The sequence below is a fragment of the Chiloscyllium punctatum genome, chromosome 23 (assembly GCF_047496795.1).
Source record: "Chiloscyllium punctatum isolate Juve2018m chromosome 23, sChiPun1.3, whole genome shotgun sequence".
Classification (NCBI taxonomy): domain Eukaryota; kingdom Metazoa; phylum Chordata; class Chondrichthyes; order Orectolobiformes; family Hemiscylliidae; genus Chiloscyllium; species Chiloscyllium punctatum.
The window spans coordinates 93,063,221-93,088,424 of record NC_092761.1 but is presented as its reverse complement, the minus strand read 5'-3'; the positions used below and the strand labels follow the sequence as shown (position 1 = coordinate 93,088,424).

Genomic DNA, 25,204 nt, shown 5'->3' with positions numbered 1-25,204 from the left:
CCACCCCCCCATTTATCTCTCAGCATCTCCCCCCCCACCCCTCCCTCCAGCCCACAAGTCTCATTCCTGATGAAGGGCTTATGCCTGAAACGTTGATTCTCCTGCTCCTTGGATACTGTCTGACCTGCTGTGTTTTTCCAGCACCACACTCTCCACTCTGATCTCCAGTATCTGCACTCCTCACTTCCTCCTAGGACAGGAGTAATAGGCTAGTTAAGAAGGCATATAGGACATTTGCCGTTATCATTTGTGACATTGACTATAAGAGCTTGGGAGTTATGTTAGAGCGAAACAAAGCTTACAGCTGGAGTACTGGGTGCTGTTCTGGTCTCCACACTATTGGAAGAATCTGATTTCACTGGAATAGATGCAAAGAAGATTCACCAGGATGTTGTCTGGGATGGAGCATTCAACGATGAAGAGAGGCTGGATAGGCTCGTTTTGCCTTCTTTAATATATAGAAGGCTGAGAGGGGATTTGATTGGATGCATATGATTAAGGGGCATGGAACAGAGTGGACAGATAGCAGCTTAGTTGATAGGTCAATAACCTCCCAGTCTTTAAAAAGGAATGTGGATGAGGTCATAACTTCCAAGGCCACTGACTAAATGCTAGAAAATGGAATTAGTCTTGCTCGGTCAGTTCAGACATAATGGGCTGAAAGGCCTCTTCTGTGTTGTTTGATGCCAAGATTCTAAGGTTAAATTCTCCCTTCTCTTTGTGCTTCAGTGTTACATTGCAAAGTGACCAAGTCTGGGACCTAAATACTTTGGAGTATTTGACATTTTGGAAGAACAGGATGCGAGGAAGAATAGTGGGATAGGAAAATTAAATGTTAATTAAGGATGACATTAATACAGTCATGAGAAATTACGTTATTTCAAAAGATCTGGATATAGAATCTGTATGGGTAGAGACAAAAAACAGAAGAAGTAAAAATTCATTTGTAGGCTCAGTTTGGGTGCCCCAATAGCAGTTACTAGACAGGACAAGACAGGAAGAAATAATGAGGAGAGGGTATTGTGACAAAATTGCAGCAATCCCTATGGGTGATTTTAATCTATAGATTGAACAGATCATATTGGAAAAGATAGCCTAGTAGATTAGTTCATGTCATGTAATCAGGACAATTTCTTAGAACAGTAGGTTCTAATGTGAACAGGGGATCTGACTATTTTAGACCTGGTAATGTGCAATGAGACAGAAATACAATAATCTCTTAGTAAAGGAGCATCAAGGCAACAGTGATCTTAAACATTGGAGAAACTCAGCAGGCCTGACAGCATCTTATGGAAAGAAAAACAGTTAATGTTTTGAATCCAATCTGACTTCTTCAGAATGGATCAGAGCATATTGAATTTGAGGGTGATAAGATTAGTGAATTGGCAAATAGGTTAAAAGATAGAAGAGGGGAGAAGCAATGGTAGGGTTTCAGGGAGATTTTTCTTAAATCTCAACAGAAGTATATTCAGTTGAGAAAGAAAGATTGTATATAAGAAAATTGGGATGCAACAAAATGAAAGAAAGAGCATGCAATCTTGCAAATATTAGTAGTAGGTCAGAAGATTGACAAATTTTGGAAACCAATAAATAATGTCCACAGAAAAGGAGGGGGAGCTTTATAGTTTAAGAGAAAACTAGAGAAAAATATACTTTTTGACAAGTAGTTTCATAGGAAAAAAAGTGACTAAAACAGATATTGGTCCCTTAGAAGGCAAGACTGGATAATTAATGTAGGAAACAAGAAATGGCAGAAATGTTGAATGAGTATTTTGTATCTGTCCAAACAGTAGAAGACAAACAAAAAACAAGAATACTTGAATATCATGAGGTACCAAAGAGGGAAGATATCAACAACTTCAGTCATTGAGGAAAAGTTTGTAGGGAAACATTTACAGCTAAAGACTAACAAGTCACTTGGATATGATGGCTTACATCCTGGGGTCCTAAGTTAGTGGGTCCAGAGATAGTAGTTTATTGTTTATGATCTTTCTCTAGATTCTTGAAGCGCCCCAGAGAATTGGAAATTTGCAAATCTAGCATCACTATTCCAACATACGAGGCAGACAAAAACCAGGAAAGTGTAAGCCAGTTATCCTAACATTTGTCACAGATTGATAGAATCCATTATTAAGGAGGTAGATGTGGAGCATTTAGAAAATTAAAGTATAAATCAGGCAGAATCAACATGGTTTTGTTCAAGGTAAATCTTGTGGTCCCTGCCCTCACCCACACAAATATAAGAGATTGGTTCCCTCCAGTGGGACCCTCCTTCTAGGACCCCATATCTGCCTTACTCACAGTCACATCTTCATGTTCCTGACCATGGAGCAATTACAAAGTATTGCTAAAACAAAAATGTGGCTGAATTTTTTTGGTCTTGCATCTGGACAAAAACAAGAATGTTAAATTTCAAACAATTGCAAGAAAAGGGTGTTGATTATTTTGCAAGTTCACTTTGATTGGTTAAGGAGAAAGTATCAGTTTTGAGTTTCCAGTAATTCAAAAAAAGGTTGAACGCTTCAATGTGTCAGCATCCTCGCAATTGTTATGATAAGTGCAAGACAAAATACTTCAATAACACTTCATTTTCTTTAAATATTCCCTCCCAAATGACATTGTGGATCAACCCACAGCAGGTGGACTGCAGTGGTTCAAGAAAGTAGCTCACCCCCCACCTTCTCAAGGGCAACTAGGGATGGGCAATAAATGCTGGCCAGCCAGCAATGCCCACATCCCACAAAATGAATAAATTTTGAAAAATAATATTATGCAATGTGAAGTACTTAACCTAAGGGGTGTCACTGGTCCTGAAAAAATATTTGCAACTACCGCCGCATTCTGATTCATTGCTGTGTTAGATCTGAAGATATGACTACTGACTGAGATATGACTACTCAGCAGCTCCCATATATTACAGGTGTAACCATCGCATGACAAGTAATTTCTATTGTACTCAACTAATATAACAAATTAGGATTTCACATTTTGCAAGTCATTCAAAAACTCTTGTTATGCAATATTAAGTAGTTCAACAAGTTATGTTATGAATTTAATAGAGTGCTTATATCTCAGTTTAAACTATTGTTCTAGTTTATAGAAAATAACTTATACTTAGCAACCAATCACTATCTTTTCACCCACCTATGGCTCTAAACTGTCTCTTACACCCTCTCTTCGACTGTTTGTTCTTGAGAAGAACTCACGAAATTCACCAGTTACGTACATCATAGAAGGTATATTCAATCAATCAATCAATCAATCTAACTCAGTTTTCCCCTTATCCTTTGAACCCTTTAGCCCCAAGTGTTATATTCAACTCCTTGAAATCGTTCAATTGTTTTCTGTGGTAATAAATTCCACAGGCTCCCCACTCTATTGGTGAAAAAAAATTTCTCATCTCATCCCTAAATGGTCTACTCTTAGACTGTGACAATGGTTCTGGACTGCTACATCATTGGGAACATTCTTCCTACAACTAACCGATCTAGTCCTGTTAAAATTTTTTAGATTTCTATGCGATCCCTCCTCATTCTTATAAACTTCAGTAAAAATAATCTTAACCGATTCAACTTTTCCTCATACGTCAATCCTGTCATCCCAGGAATCAATTTGGTAAACCTTTGCTGCCCTCCCTCTATACCAGAAATATCCTTCCTCCAATAAGGAGACCAAAACTGTGCACAATATTCCGAGAGGTATCAACAAGGCCCTGTACAATTGCAGCAAGAAATCCTTGCTCCTGTACTTATAGGTCAATGTACCGTTTGCCTTTGCCCTTTTGGCTCCCTGGTGTACCTGCGATACCCAAGTATTGATGCATATTCCTCTCTCTCAATGTATAGCCATTTGGATAGTTATCTGCCTTCTGTTTTTGCGTCCAAAGTGGATAATCTCACATTTATCCATGTTATCTTCCATCTGCCATGAATCTGCCCACTCACTCGACTTGTCTAAATCACATTGAAGCATTTCTGCATTATTCTCACAGCTCACCTTCAAAGCAGCTTTGGGTCATCTGCAAACTTGGATTTTTTACAAAATCTCCTTCAGGACTCTGTTGCAGTTCTTACTCCTGCTATTTTGACTTGCTCTCAAACTTCTCACCTGTATTATTGTTAAGACTTTAGGAAGAAAATCTGATTTCTTCTTTCTTTTCTGAGAATATTGACCAGCTCTGTGTATCCTACAGCTGTGATGAAGATCAATACACTGCATTATCACTAACTTGTGATAATCAGGACATTATCCAGTTACAGAATGAAGGAAGTTGCCTGAAACTCACTGAAATGAAGGGGTTCTTCCAACCGTGTTTTGGCTTCATCAATCCAATGCCATTTTACTCATCATGTGGCTTGGATACTTGTTACTGGGATGAAAGATCACAAATCTGCAGCTCTTTGGCAGCGTATGGAGAGGCATGTCGTTCACGGGGGATCCTGAGCACTGACTGGATTCGACGGGAAAACTGCTGTAAGAGGAGCTGGTAACAGATTGGAAGGCAATTTGGCCTGGATTGCGGTTCTGCTGTTTCCTGAATTGAGGGTCAAGCACCCCCTGGGGGTTGCATTTTAGGTGTTTGAGCTAGCAATGGTGTTAATGTGTTAATTTTCTACTTGGTATTGATTTATAGTCTTTGAGCAGATATAAAGAGAGACAGCTGTGTCACTGAGCTCATAGTTAGGAAGCTGAGATCTATTATCAAGGATAAACCCTGTGCCTTAATCAGCTCGCTGAACTGGTAGGTTTGTTCTCAGACATTTTGTCACCATGCTAGGTAACATCATCAGTGAGCCTCCATTGAAGTGCTAGTGTTCTCTCCCACTTTCAGTTTATGTGTCTTGGTCTGTTAAGGTGGGTGATATCACTTGCAGTTCTTTTTCTCACAGGTTGGTAAATGGGGTCCAAATCACTGTATTTATTGATGTAGTTCCAGTTTGAATGCCAGGCCTCCAGGAATTCCTGTGCATGTCTCTGTTTAGCCTGTCCTAGTGTTGTCCCAGTCAAACCACATCAGACAGACAGGCAGAAAACTAGCCACCAGGATATACGAACACTAGCTAGCCACCAAAAGACATCACTCACTATCACTAGTATCCTTACATACAGACGAAGAAGGGTATCACTTTGACTGGGACAACACATCCATGCTCTTCAGTAGACATTTCCAAAGATTTGAAGTGACGAAATTTCTCCTATCCTCCAATCTAAATGATCAACCCCTTATCCAGAACCTCCATCCTGTGATTCCAAAACCTTTTGTCATACCATTTTTTCCTTTTACTGTTCTGGGGCGGCACAGTGGTTAGCACTGCTGCCTCACAGCGCCAGGGACCCGGGTTCTATTCCCGCCTCGAGTGACTCTGCGTGTGGAGTTTGCACATTCTCCCCGTTTCTGTGTGGGTTTCTTCGGGGTGCTTCGGTTTCCTCCCACGATCCAAAGATGTGCAGGTTAGGTGAATTGGCCATGCTAAATTGCCCATAGTGTTAGGTGCATTAATCAGGGGTAAATACAGGGTAGGGAAATGGGTCTGGGTGGGTTACTCTTTGTAGGGTTTGTGTGGATTTATGAGACTGAAGGGCCTGTTTCCATACTGTAAGGAATCTAATCAGAAGCAATCCCTTTCCATCATCAACACTCATCATTTCATCTTTCCAGACTTCCAATCCACCAGCAGCCTTCCCCTCACTACAGCTGCCATAATCCAATCCACCAGCAGCCTTCCCCTCACTACAGCTGCCATAATCCAATCCACCAGCAGCCTTCCCCTCACTACAGCTGCCATAATGCAATCCACCAGCAGCCTTCCCCTCACTACAGCTGCCATAATGCAATCCACCAGCAGCCTTCCCCTCACTACAGCTGCCATAATGCAATCCACCAGCAGCCTTCCCCTCACTACAGCTGCCATAATGCAATCCACCAGCAGCCTTCCCCTCACTACAGCTGCCATAATGCAATCCACCAGCAGCCTTCCCCTCACTACAGCTGCCATAATGCAATCCACCAGCAGCCTTCCCCTCACTACAGCTGCCATAATGCAATCCACCAGCAGCCTTCCCCTCACTACAGCTGCCATAATGCAATCCACCAGCGGCCTTCCCCTCACTACAGCTGCCATAATGCAATCCACCAGCAGCCTTCCCCTCACTACAGCTGCCATAATGCAATCCACCAGCAGCCTTCCCTCACTACAGCTGCCATAATCCAATCCACCAGCAGCCTTCCCCTCACTACAGCTGCCATAATGCAATCCACCAGCAGCCTTCCCCTCACTACAGCTGCCATAATGCAATCCACCAGCAGCCTTCCCCTCACTACAGCTGCCATAATGCAATCCACCAGCAGCCTTCCCCTCACTACAGCTGCCATAATGCAAGTCCTTCTGCCTGCTTTCTGCCCATTCCACAATCCTCTGTCCATGTGAATATATCACCCCTAACTCCATTAGCTCTTATCTTGCATAATAACCCTTTAGTGTGGCACTTATCCAATACCTTTTGGAAATCTATTTACTGGATACCTTTATCTATGCTACTAGTTACACTTTCAAAATAACATTCATTAAACATATTTTCCTTTCATAAATGCATATTGACCCTAACATGTTATAATTTGCTGAATGCATTGTTAAAGTTTTCTTAATAATAGATTGCAGTATTTCCCCAATGACTGATGCCAGGCTGGCTGGTTTGTACTTCGCTTTTCTCGACTAGTGGTGTTACATTTGTCAACTTTGAATGTATGGAACCATTTTAGAATCTATATAATTTCATAAAATTATAATTAATGCATCCATGCAATCATACAGAGCGCTGGGCTGGAGATCATAAGACCCTAGGAATTTGCTGATTTTTAGTCTCTTAAGTTTCTTTAATAATATTATTTACAAAAAGAAATTACCTTAATTTCCTTACTCATTTAAATCAATTGGATATCCTCTCTTTCTGGTATATAATTTGTGTCTTCTATTGTGAATAGACACATCTCTGCCTCACACTCCATCATCAGTTCTTCATTCTCAGCTTCTGAAGGACCAATGATTACTTTTGCTACTCTCCTTTTTCTGTTTGTAAAAGCTGTTGACTGGGAAAGCTATAGCTCGAGTTTGTTAGATGGGTCGGTGTTTGTCCAATGTGTGCAGGAGGGTTTCCTGACACAATATGTAGACAGGCCAACAAGAGGTGAGGCTATACTGGATTTGGTTCTTGGTAATGAACCAGGCCAGGTGTTAGACTTGGAGGTAGGTGAGCACTTCAGGGGTAGTGACCACAACTCGGTGACTTTTACTCTAGTGATGGAGAAGGATAAGTGTGCACTGCAGGGCAACAGTTATAGCTGGGGGCAGGGAAATTATGATGCGGTGAGGCATGACTTAGGATGTGTGGATTGGAAAAATAGGCTACAAGGGAAGAACACAAATGATGTGTGGAGATTGGTCAAGGAACAGCTCATGGGTGTCCTTGATAAGTGTGTACCAGTCAGGCAGGGAGTAAAGGGTCTTGTGAGGGAGCCGTGGTTTAACAAGGAATTGGAATCCCTTGTGAAAGGGAAGAGGGCGGCCTATGTAAAGATGAGGCGTGAAGGTTCAGTTGGGGCGATTGAGAATTATAAGGTAGCCAGGAAGGATCTAAAGAGAGAGCTAAGAGCAGCGAGAAGGGGACATGAAAAGTCCTTAGTTGGTAGGATTAGGGAAAACCCAAAGGCTTTCTATAGGTATGTCAGGAAGAAAAGGATGACTAGGGTAGGTATCGGTCCAGTCAAGGATAGTAGTGGGAAGTTGTGTGTGGAGGCGGAGGAGATCGGTAAGACACTAAATCAATACTTTTCGTCAGTATTCACTCAGGAATAGGACATTGTTGCCGATGTGAATACTGAGTCACAATTAATTAGAATGGACGGCTTTGAGGTATGTAGGGAAGAGGTGTTGGAAATTCTGGAAAGGATGAAAATAGATAAGTCCCCTGGGCCTGATGGCATTTATCTTAGGATCCTCTGGGAAGCTAGGGAGGAGATTGCAGAGCCATTGGCCTTGATTTTTATGTCGTCGTTGTCTACAGGAATAGTGCCAGAAGACTGGAGGATAGCGAATGTGGTCCCCTTGTTCAAGAAGGGGAGCAGGGATAGCCCGAGTAACTATAGGCCAGTGAGTCTCACTTCTGTTGTGGGCAAAGTCTTAGAGAGAATTGTAAGGGATAGGATTTATGAACATCTGGATAGGAATAATGTGATCAAGGATAGTCAGCATGGTTTTGTGAAGGGCAGGTCGTGCCTCACAAACCTTATTGAATTCTTTGAGAAGGTGACCAAGGAAGTGGACGAGGGTAAAGCAGTAGATGTGGTGTATATGGATTTTAGCAAGGCGTTTGATAAGGTACCCCATGGCAGGCTAATGCAAAAACTACGGAGGTATGGCATTGAGGGTGCATTAGAGGTTTGGATTAGGAATTGGCTGGCTGGAAGGAGACAGAGGGTAGTAGTTGATGGTATAGGTTCATCTTGGAGCACAGTTACTAGCGGTGTTCCACAAGGATCTGTCTTGGGACCATTGCTGTTTGTCATTTTTATAAATGACCTGGAGGAGGGGCTTGAAGGCTGGATGAGCAAGTTTGCGGATGACACGAAAGTCGGTGGAGTTGTGGACAGCGAAGAAGGATGTGGCAGGTTACAGCGGGATATAGATAAGTTGCAGAGCTGGGCAGTAAGGTGGCAAATGGAGTTCAATGTAGCTAAGTGTGAAGTCATTCACTTTGGTAGGAGTAACAAGAAGATGGATTACTGGGCTAATGGTAGACTACTTGGTAGTGTGGATGAGCAGAGGGATCTTGGTGTCCATGTACACAGATCTTTGAAAGTTGCCACCCAGGTAAATAGTGCTGTGAAGAAGGCATATGGTGTACTGGGCTTTATTGGTAGAGGAATTGAGTTCCGGAGTCCTGAGGTCATGTTGCAGTTGTATAAGACTCTGGTGCGGCCTCATCTGGAGTATTGTGTGCAGTTTTGGTCGCCATATTATAGGAAGGATGTGGAGGCATTGGAACGAGTGCAGAGGAGGTTTACCAGGATGTTGCCTGGCATGGTAGGAAGATCGTATGAGGAAAGGCTGAGGCACTTGGGGCTGTTCTCATTGGAGAAAAGAAGGTTTAGGGGAGATTTGGTAGAGGTGTACAAGATGATTAGGGGTTTAGATAGGGTTGACAGTGAGAACCTTTTTTCGCTAATGAAGTCAGCTGTTACTAGGGGACACAGCTTTAAATTAAGGGGTGGTAGGTATAGGACAGATGTAGGGGTAGATTTTTTACTCAGCGGGTTGTGAGTTCATGGAATGCCCTGCCAGTAGCAGTGGTGGACTCTCCCTCTTTATGGTCATTTAAACGGGCATTGGACAAGCATGTGGAGGTTATTGGGCTAGTGTAGGTTAGGTAGGTTTCGGTCGGCGCAACATCGAGGGCTGAAGGGCCTGTACTGCGCTGTATTTTTCTATGTTCTATGTTCTATGTACTACCTTTCGTGTTATATTCTCAGTTATTTTACTCTCATTTTATATATTTTTTTCCTTTTATCCACTTCAGTGGTGTTATGCTGCATTCTCCAATTTTCCCATTCCTCAGGCTTCCTAGATCCCAGCACTTACCCTTGCAGCACCCCTCTCATTTAATCAATTGGTTTTTCTCATCGTTTTATTACTACTATAAGTTATAGATTACAGACCCAATTAACTTTAACCAGTTCTACCTTCATACTCTTGTAACTGACTTTTAAGATAACAATTTTGGCACTAGAATATGTCACTGACATTATAAAGTTATTTATTAAATATACCTCTATACACCACAACATCGAATCAAAATTACCTTACTTTTAATTGGTTACACAACATCCATAAACTGTTGTGAAAGCTTCTGCAAAGTATTATGATAAAATTCTCTGACTCCCTGTCTCAATCTGTATGTCTTTTCCCAAACTACAACACTGTTCCACTACTTTGACTCTTCCCTTTAGATCCTGAATGGGCTTAATGAGGTGGATGTGGGAGGAATGTATCTTTTCGTGGTCAGAACTAGGGGCACAATGGAGTAGTGCTTTCAGGATGGAGAGAAGAACTCTTTTCTCTGAGAGTTGTGAGACTTTGGAACTCTTGCCCTCTTGCGGGGTCAGTGAATTTTTTTAAGGCAGGAGTAAGTAGATTCTTTAAAGGCAAGATTATTGGGGTGGATAGAAATGTGGAATTAAAAACACAAACAGATCAGCCATGGTCTTATGAATAGAGATTAGAAAAAACTGCAGATGCTGGAATCCAAAGTAGACAGGCAGGAGGCTGGAAGAACACAGAAAGCCAGGCAACATCAGGAGGTGGAGAAGTCGATGTTTTGAATGTGACCCAGTCCTGAAGAATGGTTACACCCGAAGTGTGGACTTCTACACCTCCTGATGGTCTTATGAATGGCAGAAATGGTTTGAGGGAACAAATGGTCTACTGCTTCCATTTCAAAATTCGTATGTTCTAAATTCCCCTTCACCAGAGACTTCCCCACTCCCCATAGCACCTACCATTTTTAATTTAAAGCTGTATCTATTGCTCTAGTTAGATGATTTGCCAGGACATTGGCCCCAGTTCAGCTTAAAGGGAACAGCATAGTTACTGGTGTCAGTGACCCATGAATTGCAACCATTTTTTTCTCATTACCACTTTTTGAACTATGTTTTTCAAACATACTTGACCTAAAGCCTATTTGCATGGGGCTCAGGTAACAATCTTGAGATTTACAGTTCTGCCTTTTAATTTGGAACCTAATTCCTCAATAGTTCTCAGCAGGACATCACTCTTAAGTTATCTTGGCTCCTCCCCTTTACCAATCTAGGTTCACCTTCAGCTTGAGGTTTTGTCTTTAACTCTGGCACCTGAGAGACAACATTTCCTTTCAGTCTGCCATTGTTTACCATGCCTCTCCTCACCCCAGTTATATCATTCCCTATCACCACTCACCCTCCCCACTTGAAAATGGCTTCCTATATCATGCTGCTATGTTCAGTTGCCCATCTACATGGGTCAGTCCCTCAAACCTGTTGATCAAAGTCAACAATGGAATCTCCTCAATAACTGCAACCGGACCTTCATAATTCTTAGTCTTTCAGTCACATCCTCTGCCTTTGACCAACTCTCAAATTCTGTTTAAAGTGCTCTGGCAACTCTCCCTTCAATTCTTGCAGCACAGTCTCCAGTTCAACAGTTGAAGCCAGTGATACTATAATGATTACACTGTTACCCGCAAACTCCAGTGTGTCCATAATTTTGATCTGTTTTGACCCGCAGCTCTTAGCAAGTGAATGTTTCTGGAGGTTGCTGAGGGTTAACCATTTGTGTCTGTTTCTTTTTAGCAGAATTGATCGAGGATCCTTGTGCTGGAGGCATTTGCACCAATTACAGTTTATGTCGACAGGGTAATGGTGATCTGTGTGGCTGCCCAGAAAAGCCAAGCCCAGACATTGGTAAATATGCAAAAACACTGGATACCTAATTAAATCCTGAGCAGGGAATGTCTAACTAGAGTAGGAATGGTGTAGGAAACTTTCCAAATGTTAGTTCGTGGCCATAAATATTGAGATTGAGCAACAGATCTTGAACCCAGTATGAACTAGCAAGATCCCTCCAAAAGGAATAATAATCACAAATAAATGGTCCAGAGTCAAGACATTCATTCATTCATTAAAAAGCAAAAGGTTACATTCATATTTTTCAGGATTCTCAAAGCATCTCAATCAACTAAAAATTGAAAGTTTTTTTGTCAGAAACTGAAAATTAGATAATTAATCAGAATCTCCTTCAACTGGAAATGTTCAAACACCAGAAAAAAAAAGTTTTGTAAATGGTTCATACTGTGCAATTCTTTATATCCATTTCAGTGGTTCAACTGGCCTTGTCTTAATGTCTGAGCACAACACTTTGCTGAATACTGCACTGAACAGTGTCCCTGGAATATATAGGGTTCTATAGAGCTCAGGTCACCAAAACAAGCGAATTGGCCCGACTGGTCTATGCTGGTGTTTATGTTTCACATGGATCACCTCTTACCCGATTAACATCTTCTCTAGCCTTTTCTCTTTCCCATATTTGCTGAGCTTATACACGCATGTGTTTCTGCTGTTTACATGAGCCACTCCCTTGTTTCACATACCACCATTTGAGGGAAAAGACTTTTGCCATGCCTACAGATTAAATATGGGCGCCTCGAAGGGACTGCTATCAACATAAACGGTTTTTAGTTCAAGATTGCTATATGTAGATTGGTTCACTCACTAAGTTTGGCTTCTTGGACAGTTATCGTTCACCACTAAATCATGTTCCTTTGCCGTTCCATTACAGATGATATTGTCCAGGCAGACGTGGTGTGTAAATATTCACAGATGCAAGTTTATGTTTCCAAATGTCGACTTTATCAACTGGGCTTTGAGCGTGAAGATGTTCGAATTAATGATATCCATTGTGTGGGGTCAGAAGGAGATGATTATATTGCATTTCACATCAATAATACCAACCACAACTGTGGCAATATAGTGAAAGTGAGTATTTCTTACCTGTAGCATTTTGTCACCAAAAGAATTGGTTACGTCCTCATTCTTAGCTGATGCAATCAAATGTTCCAGCACTTTTCGCCAGTCACATTCCCTTTTTTATTCCAAAGTCCTTTCGGTTAATGAATTTGAATCTAGCCTCTATACCCCCCCTCTTTAGAAGCTGAGTCAAGTTGCAAGATGCACAAGCCCTGTCAGGGAGGAAGGAAAGGAATCATTCAGCTCAGGGCAGGGGGCACACTGGGAGGTTTGGAGAGAAATATGTTGGGACTTGAAGTTTGAGCAGTGAGAGTGGGACCTGCTGAAGAAGAATCTCCCTGTGAATTGAGAGATTCTTACAGAACGAGAGGGAGCTTGTCTGTCAGCGTCTGTCTCAGCTCTGGGGGGGGTTGGGATCTGCAGCATCTTGCTGTACGCTCTCTCACTTATTAAGAGCAGAGTTAGAAGGCAGAGTGAATAATGGCAATTGACAGGAGCAAGTATCCTGAACTGAAGACATGGTTTATTCTATGAAAATGACTATAGCAATAGGAGCAGAAATAGACCCTTCAGCCCACTGAGTAAGCTCCGCCATTCAATTATGGCTGATACGTTTCTCAACCCTATTCTCCTGTCTGGATCCCCTTACTAATCAAGAGTCAGTCTACCTCTGTCTTAGATACACTCAATGGCCTCCACAGCCCTCTGTGACAAGGTGATCATCCTCTGGCTGAAGAAATTCCTCCTCATCTCAGTCTAAGGATTGTCATTTCACTCTGAGGCTGTGTCCTTGGATCCTAGTCTCTCCTACTAGTGAAACATCATCTCCACATCCATTCTATCCAGGTGTCTCAGTACTCGCCCCTCATCCTTCTAAACTCTATCAAGTATAGACCCAGAGTCCTCAACCACTCCTCATATGACAAGCACTTCATCGCAGGATCATTCTTTTAAACCTCCTCCAGACCACTTCCAAGGCCAACAAATCCTTCCTTAGATAGGGCGCCCAAAACTACTCACAATACTCCAAATGTTGTCTGATCAGAGACTTAGAGCTGAAAATGTGTTGCTGGAAAAGTGCAGCAGATCAGGCAGCATCCAAGGAACAGGAGAATTGACGTTTCGGGCATAAGCCCTACTCCTGTTCCTTGGATGCTGCCTGACCTGCTGCGCTTTTCCAGCACCACATTTTCAGCTCTGATGAGAGACTTAGACAGCCTCAGCAGTACATCTCTGCTGTTGTATTCCAGCTTTCTTGAAATAAATGCCAAAATTGAACTTAACTTCCTAACCGAAGACCAACCGAACCTGGATGCTAATGTTGAGAGTTAAGATATAAGATATAGGAGCGGAAGTGAGGCCATTCAGCTGATACGTTTCTCATCTCATTCTCCTGCTTTCTCCCTGTAACCTTTACTTCCCTTCATACTCAAGAACCTATCTATCTCTGTCTTAAACATACTCGATGACCTGGCCTCCATAGCCTTCTGTGGCAATGAATTCCATCGATTCCCCACTCTCTAGCTGAAGCAGCTTCTCCTTATCTCCATTATAAAAGGGTCTTCCCTTTACTCTCAGGCTGTGCCCTCAGGTCCTCGTCTCCCCTACCAATGGAAACATCTTCCCAATATTCACTCTGTCCAGGCCAATCAGTACTCTGTTTCATTTAGATCCCCTCCCCCCCATTCTTCGAAACTCCAACAAGTATAAGCCCAGACTCCTCAAATGTTCCTCATATGTTAAGCTTGTCATTCCCAGGACCATTCTCATGAATCTCCTCTGAACACAGTCCAGGGCCAGGACACTTTTCCTGAGATATGGATCCCAAAACTGTGCACAATATTACAAATGTGGTCTGACAAGAGCCTTATAGAGCCTCAGAAGTACATCCCTGCTTTTATATTCAAATACCGTCAAAGTAAATGCCATCATTGCATTTGCCTTCCTAACTACCAACTCAACCTGTGAAGGGTAGGTTGTGCCTAACGAACCTTATTGACTTTTTTGACAAAGTGACCAAACAGGTAGATGAGAGTAAACCGGTTAATGTGGTGTACATGGATTTCAGCAACGCGTTCGATAAGGTTCCCCACAGTAGGCTATTATACAAAATGTGGACGAATGGGATTGTGGGAGACATAGCAGTTTGGATCAATAATTGGCTTGCTGAAAGAAAACAGAGGGTTGTAGTTGATGGAACATGTTCATCTTGGTGTCCAGTTACCAGTGGTGTACCGCAAGGGTCGGTGTTGGGTCCACTGCTGTTCGTCTTTTTTATAAATGACCTGGATGAGGGCGTAGAACGGTGGGTTAGTAAATTTGCAGATGATATTAAGGTTGGTGGAGTTGTGGATAGTGACGAAGGATGTAGTAGATTGCAGAGAGACATAGATAGGATGCAGAGCTGGGCTGAGAGGTGGCAAATGGAGTTTAATGTGGACAAGTGTGAGGTGATACACTTTGGATGGAGTAATCAGAATGCAAAGTACTGGGCTAATGGTAAGATTCTTGGGAGTGCAGATGAGCAGAGAGATCTCGGTGTCCGTGTACACAGATCCCTGAAAGTTGCCACCCAGATTGACAGGGTTGTTAAGAAGGCATACAGTGTTTTGGCCTTTATGAATAGAGGGATTGAGTTCCAGAACCAGGAGGTTATGCTGCAGCTGTACAAAGCTCTGGTACGGCCACACTTGGGAGTATTGTGTACAATTCTGGTCACCGCATTATAAGAATGATATGGAAGTTTTGGAAAGGGTGCAGAGGAGATTTACTAGGAGGTTGCCTGGTATGGAGGGAAGGTCTTACGAGGAAAGGCTGAGGGCCTTGAGGCTGTTCTCATTAGACAGAAGAAGGTTGAGAGGTGACTTAATAGAGACATGCAAGATAATCAGAAGGTTAGATAGGGTGGACAGGGAGAGCCTTTTCCAAGTATGGTGACAGCAAACACGAGGGGACACAACTTTAAATTGAGGGGAGATAGGTATAAGACAGATGTCAGAGGTAGTTTCTTTACTCAGAGAGTAGTAAGGGTATGGAATGCTTTGCCTGCATCGGTAGTAGATTCGCCAAGTTTAAGTGCATTTAAGTCGTCATTGGACAGGCATATGGACGTACATGGAATAGCGTAGGTGGGATGGGCTTCAGATTGGTATGACAGGTCGGCGCAGCATCGAGGGCCGAAGGGCCTGTACTACACTGTAATATCCTATGTTCTAACCTGCAAGTTTACCTTGATAGAATCCTGGACCAGGACTCCCAAGTCCCTTTGTGCTTCAGATTTCTGAAATTTCTCCCCATTTAGAAAATACTGTATACCTCTATTCTTCCTACCAAAGTATGACCTCACCCTTTCCCACGTTGTACTCTATCTGCCACTTCTTTGCCCACTCTCCTAATATGTCTAAATCCTTCTGCAACCTCCCCACCGCCTCAATGCTACCTGTCCCTCTACCTCTCTTTGTATCGTCTGTAAACTTACCAGGATGCCCTCAGTTTCCTCATCTAGATCTTTGATGTATAAAGTGAAAAGTTGTGGTCCCAACACGGTGTCTTGCAGAAAGTGAGGACTGCAGATGATGGAGATCAGAGCTTAAAAATATGTTGCTGGAAAAGCGCAGCAGGTCAGGCAGCATCCAAGGAGAAGGAGAATCGACGTTTCGGGCATAATCCTGAAGAAGGGCTTATGCCCGAAACGTTGATTCTCCTGTTCCTTGGATGCTGCCTGACCTGCTGCGCTTTTCCAGCAACACATTTTTAAGCTGTGCCTTGCAGAACACCACTTGTCACCAGCTGCCACCCTGAGAAGGCCTCTTGTATCCCCATTCTCTGCCAGACAGCCAAGCTTCTATCCATATTCGCAGATTGCCACTGACACCGTAGGCATCTGACACTGACATCTTATTCAGCAGCTTCCTTTGCGGCACCTGGTCAAAGGTGGTCTTGCTGTCCAGGTAGATAACATCCATTGGGTCTCCTTGGTCTAAACTGTTCGTAACTTCCTCAAAGAATTGTAGCAGATTTGTCAGGCATGACTTCCCCTTGATGAAACCATGCTGACTTTGCTTTATTTTACTATACACTTCTTCCAAGTATTCAGAAATCTCGTCCTTCACAATGGATTCCACTCTACTGAAGTTAGGCTAATCAGTTTGTAATTTTCTGTATTATGCCTTACTCCCTTTTTAAACTGGGGTATCACATTAGTGATTTTCCAGTCCTCTCAGACCCTCTCTGATTCTTGTTATTCCTAAAAGATCACCACGAACACCTCCACTACCTTCAGCTATCTCCCTTAGAACTCTGGGGTGTAGTCCATCTGGTTCAGTTTATTTATCCACCTTCACACCATTCAGTTTTCTTAGCACCTTCTCCTTGGTGATGGCCACCATATTCAGCTCTGCCCCCTCGTAGTCTTGAATTTTTGGGATATTACTTGTATCTTCCACCGTGAAAACTGATTTAGTATTTAGTAACTATTTAGTTCCTCAGCCATTTCCTTGTTCCCACTACTATCTCTCCTGCTTCATTTTCCAGCAGTTGAATATCCACTTTTGCCTCTCTTTTGCCCTTTATATATTTAAAGAAACTCTTGCAGTCTTCCTTTATATTACTGGCTAGTTTACCCTCATACTTAATCTGCTCCCTCCTTACAACTACTTTTTTTGTTGCCCTCTGTGGATCTTCGTAAGCTTCCCAATCCTCTGGGTTCCCACTGCCGTTCACCACGTTATTATACTTTCTCTTTTGCTTTTATGCTATCCCTGACTTCCCTAGTCAGCCATGGTTGCCTCACCTTCCCTGTACCATGCTTCTTTTTCCTCGGGATGAATCTCTACTGTGTCGCCTGAGTTACTCCCAGAAACTCCTGCCATTGCTACTCCACTGTCTCTCCTGCTGGGCTCTTCTCCCAGTCAATTCTACCCAGCTCCTCCCTCATGTATCTGTAGTTGCCGTTAATCAGCAATAATAATGTTACCTTTGATTCTATCTTCTCTCTCTCAAATTACAGAGTGAGTTTGATCATATTATGATCACTGTTTCCTCAGGGTTTCTTCACCCTAAGCTCCCTCATCAGGTTAGCCTCATTGCACAACAGTAAATCCAGTATTGCCCGGTCCCTAGTGGGCTCCACCACAAGCTGCTCCAAAAAGCCATCTCATAGACAATCTACAAATTCCTTTTCTTGCCTACCACTATCAACCTGATTTTCCCTAGTCCACTTGCATATTGAAATCCCCCATGATCACTGTAACTTTGCCTTTCTTACATATCTTTTCTATCTCCTGGTGTATCTTGCACCCAGCTTCTGACTACTATTTGGGGACCTGTACATAACCCCAACTATGGTTTTCTTAGTTTTGCAGTTCCTTCATTCTACCCACACAGATTCTACACAATCTGACCCTAGTTTGTTTCTGAAAAATATTCTGAACCAGGACTTCCAAATCCCTTTCTGTTTCAGATTCTTCAAGCCTTTCCCAGTTTTGAAAATAGTCTCTGCCTCCATTCTTCCTTTCAAAATGTATAACCTCACACTTTTCCACATTACACTGACCAATCATGTAGCAGTGTCATGGTATCATCATTGGACTAGTAACCCAGAACCGAAAGGATAAAGATCTGAGGTCAAAGGTCTGAATCTCAGCATGCTTAACGATGAAATTTGAATTAACTTTTAAAACAGAGGAAAGTTAAACAAGCTAGCGTAATGATGACCAATTGTGACAAAAACCTATCTGGTTCATTCGTGCCCTTTAGTAAAGGAGTCTGCCATTCTTACCCAGTCTGAACTACATATGCAGTGTAGTTGACTCTTCATGCAGTCGGGACAAGTGCTGGCCTAGCCAGTGATGCGCACATCACATGATTGAACAAAAGGGAAAATGAACACTGGAGTGGATATGCACCAAGCCAAACACATGTCCAAAGTACAGAGGAAGTTCACGTGGCTGATTTCTGGTATAAAGGGTTATCCTAGAAAGAAAGGTTGAGTAGGGTGGACCCATTTTCACTGAACCTCAGAGTGAGGTGATCTTAGCGAAATGTTTAAAAAAGCCTGATAGATGTTGAAAGGAGTTTTCCAGTTGTCAGAACCATTGGAACAAGGGACAGTTTTAAATAAACAGTCTCCCATTTAAGATGGAAATGAGAATTGTTTTCCTCCCAAAGGACGGTGAGTTTGTGGAATTCTCTTCTCCCGAGTGTAATGGAAGCATGGTCACTGAATACTTTAAGACCGAGGTAGATTGACTCTCCTGTTCACCAAGCATCTAGGTATTTTAATCAACCTGTTCAGGGATGTTATTATCCACTTCTGGAGCAGATGGAACTTGAACCCAGGCCTCCTGCACCACCTCTGCACCACAAGAGGCTTACAGTGCTAGGCCTACTTGCCAGGATGGTTGGGAACGCAATGGGTACAGGTTGTCCTGTAGAATATAACAACCTTGTCTCAGGGTGACAGTATTCTCTCTCAACAGACAAATGAAACGCATATCATGTACATAAATACTGTCTGGATCGAAAGTCTGAACAACACAGGCAATGTCATTACCCGTGATAGAGTCATCAATGTTGAGTTCTCCTGTGCCTACGAACTTGACCTGAAAGTTTCTCTTGAAACTGTTGTGAGGCCAATGCTGAGGTGAGTAATGCCCTATGTCAGACCTAATGGCATTTCATCTGCAGGATCCTGTCAGTGGTTCCCCTCTAAAACACTGAGCATGGTGTCTCACAGAAGTAGGAGAAAGTGAGGACTGCAGATGCTGGAGATCAGAGCTGTAAAATGTGTTGCTGGAAAAGCGCAGCAGGTCAGGCAGCATCAAAGCAGCAGGAGAATCGACGTTTCGGGCATTAGCCTGAAGAAGGGCTTATGCCCGAAATGTCGATTCTCCTATTCCTTGGATGCTGCCTGACCTGCTGCGCTTTTCCAGCAACACAGTCTCTCACATACACTTCTGTGAGACTGAAAAATGTGTCTCTGTGCATGTGTATGTGATGGTGGCAGTGGCGCAGGGACTCTGTGTGTTATTGCCTATGAGCATGTGTAGGAGAAGGGCAACTGATGAGAAAGCAGACTTTGTGGGGTTCTCAGTTCTTTGCAGAATTGTCATTTATACTTTAGTTGTTACATCTGTTCAATAAATCAATTTTTTCTCTGAAATGTTGCTGGATATTTTCAATAGGGCAATATTGAGATATACTCCAATCAGAGGTTGCAAGCGACAGATGCACAAATTATTGAAAGTGTTCACCTCCCATTTCACTAGGGACAAACCTAAACTCCTGTCTTTCAATAATTTGTTAAATATGAAGTTTAGTGGTTGCAATCAGGTGAAATGATATTGGATACAGATCCAGTCTTTCTATTGCTACTGAGTTTTAAATATCAATAAAAACATGAAGTTTACAACTTCAGCACAAACAATGGAAGTATAAACTGGGATGTAGGGAACCTCATTGTAATCTTCAACTTATTGTAATTTACAGTAAAGTAGTTTATGCTGCACTGTTTGATGATGAAATGCACTGACTTGACTCATCTTGGTACTGCTACACACTAATACTCCTCTATTCGGGCCAAGTTTCCATCTTTCACTACAGAGGATAAATTCCTCAGATAAAATACCCAGGGTCTTCAAACAAAACTAAAATACAATAGATTCTGAAAACGTGCAATAGCTTTCTGAACAGGAAGTGTGGGAATACTCAGCAAGTCAGGCAGCTTCTGTGAAGGGTGAAAGCAGATTATTAACTCTTCATTAGAATCAGCTGAATATTTTGTTTTAGTTTAATCACATTGCAGCTGTGAAGGTTAGATTCCTGGATTCTTGCACCCAGGTATATATGAGGTAAGATTTAATTTATTCATGGTGTTTACTGATGCTGCTGTTTATTCCAGTGTTGTCAACCTCACTCTTCCTACCAAAGAAGGTAGTTTCATCACCAAAATGGCTCTGTATAAAAATTCATCTTACAAGTTTCCATATCGAGAGGGCGAGGTGACACTCACTACACGGGACGTCCTGTATATTGGAGTGTTTGTTGAAGGTGCAGATTCCACTCACTTAATTCTGATCATCAACCGGTGCTGGGCCACTCCATCCCGGAATCCAAAGGACCGACTACGCTACATGATAATAGAGCAAGGGTTTGTGTGAACTGCCTTAAGATTTTGTTGTAATATGGACACATATGAGTACAGATGCCACCTCTAATTCTCAAGCACATGTTCTTAGCAGCAGCAGGGGTCTGTTTGCTGGGCTCCTCCACTGTGTAAACTGATCCTCTCAACTGGGTTCCTCTCCTTTCAGCCACAGCAGAACCCAACTCCCCACAACCCTTCAGAAATCTTCTAAAATACTTTTATTTAACAATGTTACCTTCAATTTATATCCCCTGAAAATAGCCTTTTAATAGTCTGTCCTCTTTTCTCATACACGTAGGTTGATACATTCCGTTTGTTTGTAATTAATTGTTTATAAGCCTCTCCTCCAAGGGGAAAGGGTGTTTTACAGATTCCAGTGGGTGTGGGAAGGGGGGGAAGCGTAACAAATTTCCCTCGAGTCTGGACCATATGATGGCTTCTCCCACTTTTTGCTTTGAGTAGATGTCCAAACTCAAAGGACAGCACCATTGAGATGGAGGAGAATGGAGTGTCTCTCACCTGCCGTTTCCACCTGGTTGTCTTCAAGTTTATCGGCGATTATGAGGAGGTCCATCTGCACTGTGACGTAACACTATGTGACTCCGATACAAGTAACTGTAGAGTTGTGAGTAAGACCAGCCTTCTATTAACAATTCTGACTGAACAAGCTTCTAAATCTATTCATGCTATTGTGCAGAATTTACCTGATGTTTACTTTTGAAACTAAACCCTCCAGTCAGATTGCCAGTTTAATAACTGGGACCCACTCAAGGTGACAATTGGTGCACTAAGTGAGGACTGCTGTCAAAGTGCTTGCACACAGATGGTGTGGGGAGCATACACACATCCCCTTTTGTTCAGAGCTCGCATAATGAAAATGGTATAAATATCCAAACTATCCCTCTGTAGTATTGGAAAAGTCCAACTACACATAAACACCTCTCTCTGTTGGTTTGGTGCTGAGGTACATTGACCAAATCTGTGTTGGTCCTTATAGACTTGTCCAACAAACAACAGGAGGCTCTCCAATGAGGACTGGCCACTCCCGAAAGAGCAGATTCTATCTGTTGGTCCCATCAGGAGAAGAGGTTAGTTTCAATCAAGTTGAACATTTTGCATACTGACCAGGATTAGTCTTATCATGCAACATTGTGAAACCACCTCAGATAAAATGTTCTTGTGAAAAAGGGTGGTCATGGGAAACAGCAGCAGGTTAACATCTGTGGGAATGGATTCAATTGCATGAAAAGCATGAAACAAATGAAAAAAGGAGAATTCAGGAGAAGTTATTAAAATCTCCAGCGCACAAAATAGGACAGAGTGTTTGGAAAGGGTAAGGAATCAAACTTCAAGCACATCAGATAAAACAATGACAATGAACAGTGGACAGTAAATACAGGACTGAAGGTGATATATCTGAACACAGTATACAAAGTTAAAAATCACAACACCAGGTTATAGTCCAACAGGTTTAATTGGAAGCACACTAGCTTTCGGAGCAACGCTCCTTCATCAAGTGATCACCTGATGAAGGAGCGACGCTCTGAAAGCTAATGTGCTTCCAATTAAACCTATTGGACTATAACCTGGTGTTGTGTGATTTTTAAACTTTGTACACCCCAGTCCAACACCAGCATCTCCAAATCATGACAGTATACAAAATAAGGCAAATGAGCTTGTGGTACAGATTGAAATTGGCAGGTATGATGTGATGGGCATCACAGAGACATGGCTGCAACAGGATCAGGATTGGGAGCTAAATATTTAAGAATATACATCCTATTGAAAAGACAGGCAGGTGGGCAGAGGAGGTGGGTTGCCTTATAAGTAAGAAATGGAATTAAATCAACAGCAAGGAACAAAGTAGGGTCAGATGATGTAGAATCTGTGTGGGTAGATTTGAGAAACTGCAACGGTTAAAAAACTATAGTGGGAGTTATGTACAAGCCTCCAAACAGTGGGGCATAAGGTATACCAGGAGATAGAAAAGGCGTGTAAAAAAGGCAAGGTTACAGTGATTATGGGGGATTTCAATATGCAGGTGGACTGGGGAAGTCAGGTTAGTAGTGGATCACAAAAAAGGAACTTTTGGATATCTATGAGATGGCTTTTTGGAGCAGCAGGTGGTGGAGCCCACAGTATTGTGCAATGAGGTAGACTTGATAAGGGAGCTTAAGATGAAGGAACCCTTAAAAGGCAATGATTGTATGATAGAATTTATTCTGCAATTTGAGAGGGAGAAGGTGGAATCAGATCTAATGGTATTACTGCTGAATAAAGGCAACTACAGAGGTACGAGAGGGGAGCTGGCCAGATTTGACTGGGAGAGGAGCCGAGCAGGAGAGACAGTGGAACAGCAATGGCAGGCATTTCTGGGAGTAATTGAGGAGACACAGCAGAGATTCATCCCGAGGAAAAAGCAGCATGGTACAGGGAGGATGAGACAATCATGGCTGACTAGGGAAGTCAGGAACTGAATAATTACTTTGTGTTAGTTTTCACGGTGGAAGACACAAGTAACGTCCCAAAAATTCAAGAGTGAGGGGGCAGAGGTGAGTATGGTGGCCATCACCAAGGAGAAGGTGCTGGAAAAACTGAAAGGTCTGGGGGTGAATAAATCACCTGAACCAGATGGACTACACCCCAGAGTTCTGAAGGAGATAGCTGAAGAGAAAATGGAGGCATGACTGATGATCTTTCAAGGAGGATTAGAGAGGACTGGAAAATCACTAACGTAACTCACCCAGTTTAAAATAGGAGTAAGGCAAAAAAAAAAAGGGAAATGTCAGGCTGATTAGCTTTAGTAAGATTTGGTAGTCCTTTGTGAAGGATGAATACTTGGATGCGTATGGTAAAATAGGGCAAAGTCAGCATGGTTTTATCAAGGGGAAGCCATGTGTTAGACTTCTTTGAGGAGATAAGAAGTAGGTTAGACCAAAGAGAGGCAATGGATGTTATCTACTTGGACTTCAAGAAAGCCTTTGACTAGGTGCAGCAAAGGAGGCTGCTGAGTAAGATTAGGGCCCAGAGTATCAAAGGCAATCTGCTGGCACGGATAGAAGCTTGGCTGTCTGGCAGGAAGCAGAGAGTGGGGAATAAAAAGGGCCTTCTCAGGATGGCAGCCAGTGGTGTACTGCAACGGTCAGTGTTGGGACCTCAACTTTTCACTTTATACATTAATGGGCAGCACGGTGGTACAGTGGTTAACACTGTTGCCTCACAGCGCCAGAGACCTGGGTTCAATTCCCGCCTCCGGCAACTGACTGTGTGGAGTTTGCACATTCTCCCCGTGTCTGCGTGGGTTTCCTCTGGGTGCTCCGGTTTCCTCCCACAGTCCAAAAATGTGCAGGTTAGGTGAACTTTTTTTTTAGATTACTTACAGTGTGGAAACAGGCCCTTCGGCCCAACAAGTCCACACCGACCCGCTGAAGTGCAACCCACCCATACCCCTACATCTACACCTTACCTAACACTACGGGCAATTTAGCATGGCCAATTCACCTGACCTGCACATCTTTGGAGTGTTGGCCATACTAAATTGCCCGTAGTGTTAGGTGAAGGGGTAAATGTCGGAGAATGGGTCTGGGTGGGTTGCGCTTCGGCGGGTCAGTGTGGACTTGTTGGGCCGAAGGGCCTGTTTCCACACTAAGTAATCTAGTCTAATCTATCTGATTAAATGATTAAGATGAATAAACTGAGGGCATTCTGACTAAGTTTGCAGATGATACAAAGGTAGGTGGAGAGACAGGTAGCATTGAGGAGGCAGAGAGGCTGTAGAAGGATTTGAACAGGTGAGGAGAGTGGGTAAAGAATTGGCAAATGGAGTACAATGTGGGAAAGTGAGAGGTCGTGCACTCTGGTAGCAAGATTTTCTAAATGGGGAGAGAATTCAAAAATCTGAAGTGCAGAAGGATTTAGGAGTTCTAGTCCAAATTCTCTCAAGGTAAACTTGCAGGTTAAGCCGGTAGTTAGGAAGGCAAATACAATGTTGTCATTCGTCTCAAAAAGACTAGAATATAAAAGCAGGGATGTACTTCTGAAGCTTTAAAAGGCTCAGATCAGATAATGTTTGGAGTATTGAGAGAACTTTTGGGCCCTGGATGTGGGTCCAGAGGAGGTTCACAAGAATGGTCCTAGGAATGAAAAGCTTATGAAGAATGTTTGAGAACTCTGGGTTTATACTTGGTAGAGTTTAGGAGGAACATACAGAGTACTGAATGGCTTGGACAGAGTCAATGCTGGGAAGGTGTTTCCATTAGGAGAGACTAGGATCCGAGGACACAGCTTTAGAGCACAGGGAAAACCCTTTAGAATTGAGAGAAGGAGAGACTTCTTCAGTCAGAGAGTGACAAATCTACAGAATTCATTGCCTCAGAAGGCTGTGGAGGCCAGGTCATTGAGTATATTTAAGACTGAGATAGATAGGTTCTTGATTGTCAATGGGATCAAAGGTTATAGGGAGAATGGGGCTGAGAAACCTATCAGCAACGAAAGGTGGTGCAGAA

General features: G+C 42.7%; 1 protein-coding gene across 1 annotated transcript in view; it reads left to right on the top strand.

Moving 5' to 3' along the window:
* LOC140494275 (tubulin-specific chaperone cofactor E-like protein) overlaps nt 1-25,204 on the top strand; it is a 208,227-nt gene that overhangs the window by 178,751 nt on the left and 4,272 nt on the right. The window contains exons 24-30 of the mRNA XM_072593555.1: nt 4,193-4,473; nt 11,381-11,491; nt 12,366-12,562; nt 19,033-19,196; nt 20,454-20,702; nt 21,162-21,324; nt 21,697-21,787. Of these exons, the coding sequence (XP_072449656.1) occupies nt 4,193-4,473; nt 11,381-11,491; nt 12,366-12,562; nt 19,033-19,196; nt 20,454-20,702; nt 21,162-21,324; nt 21,697-21,787 (1,256 nt within the window). The remainder of the gene's footprint in view (nt 1-4,192; nt 4,474-11,380; nt 11,492-12,365; nt 12,563-19,032; nt 19,197-20,453; nt 20,703-21,161; nt 21,325-21,696; nt 21,788-25,204) is intronic.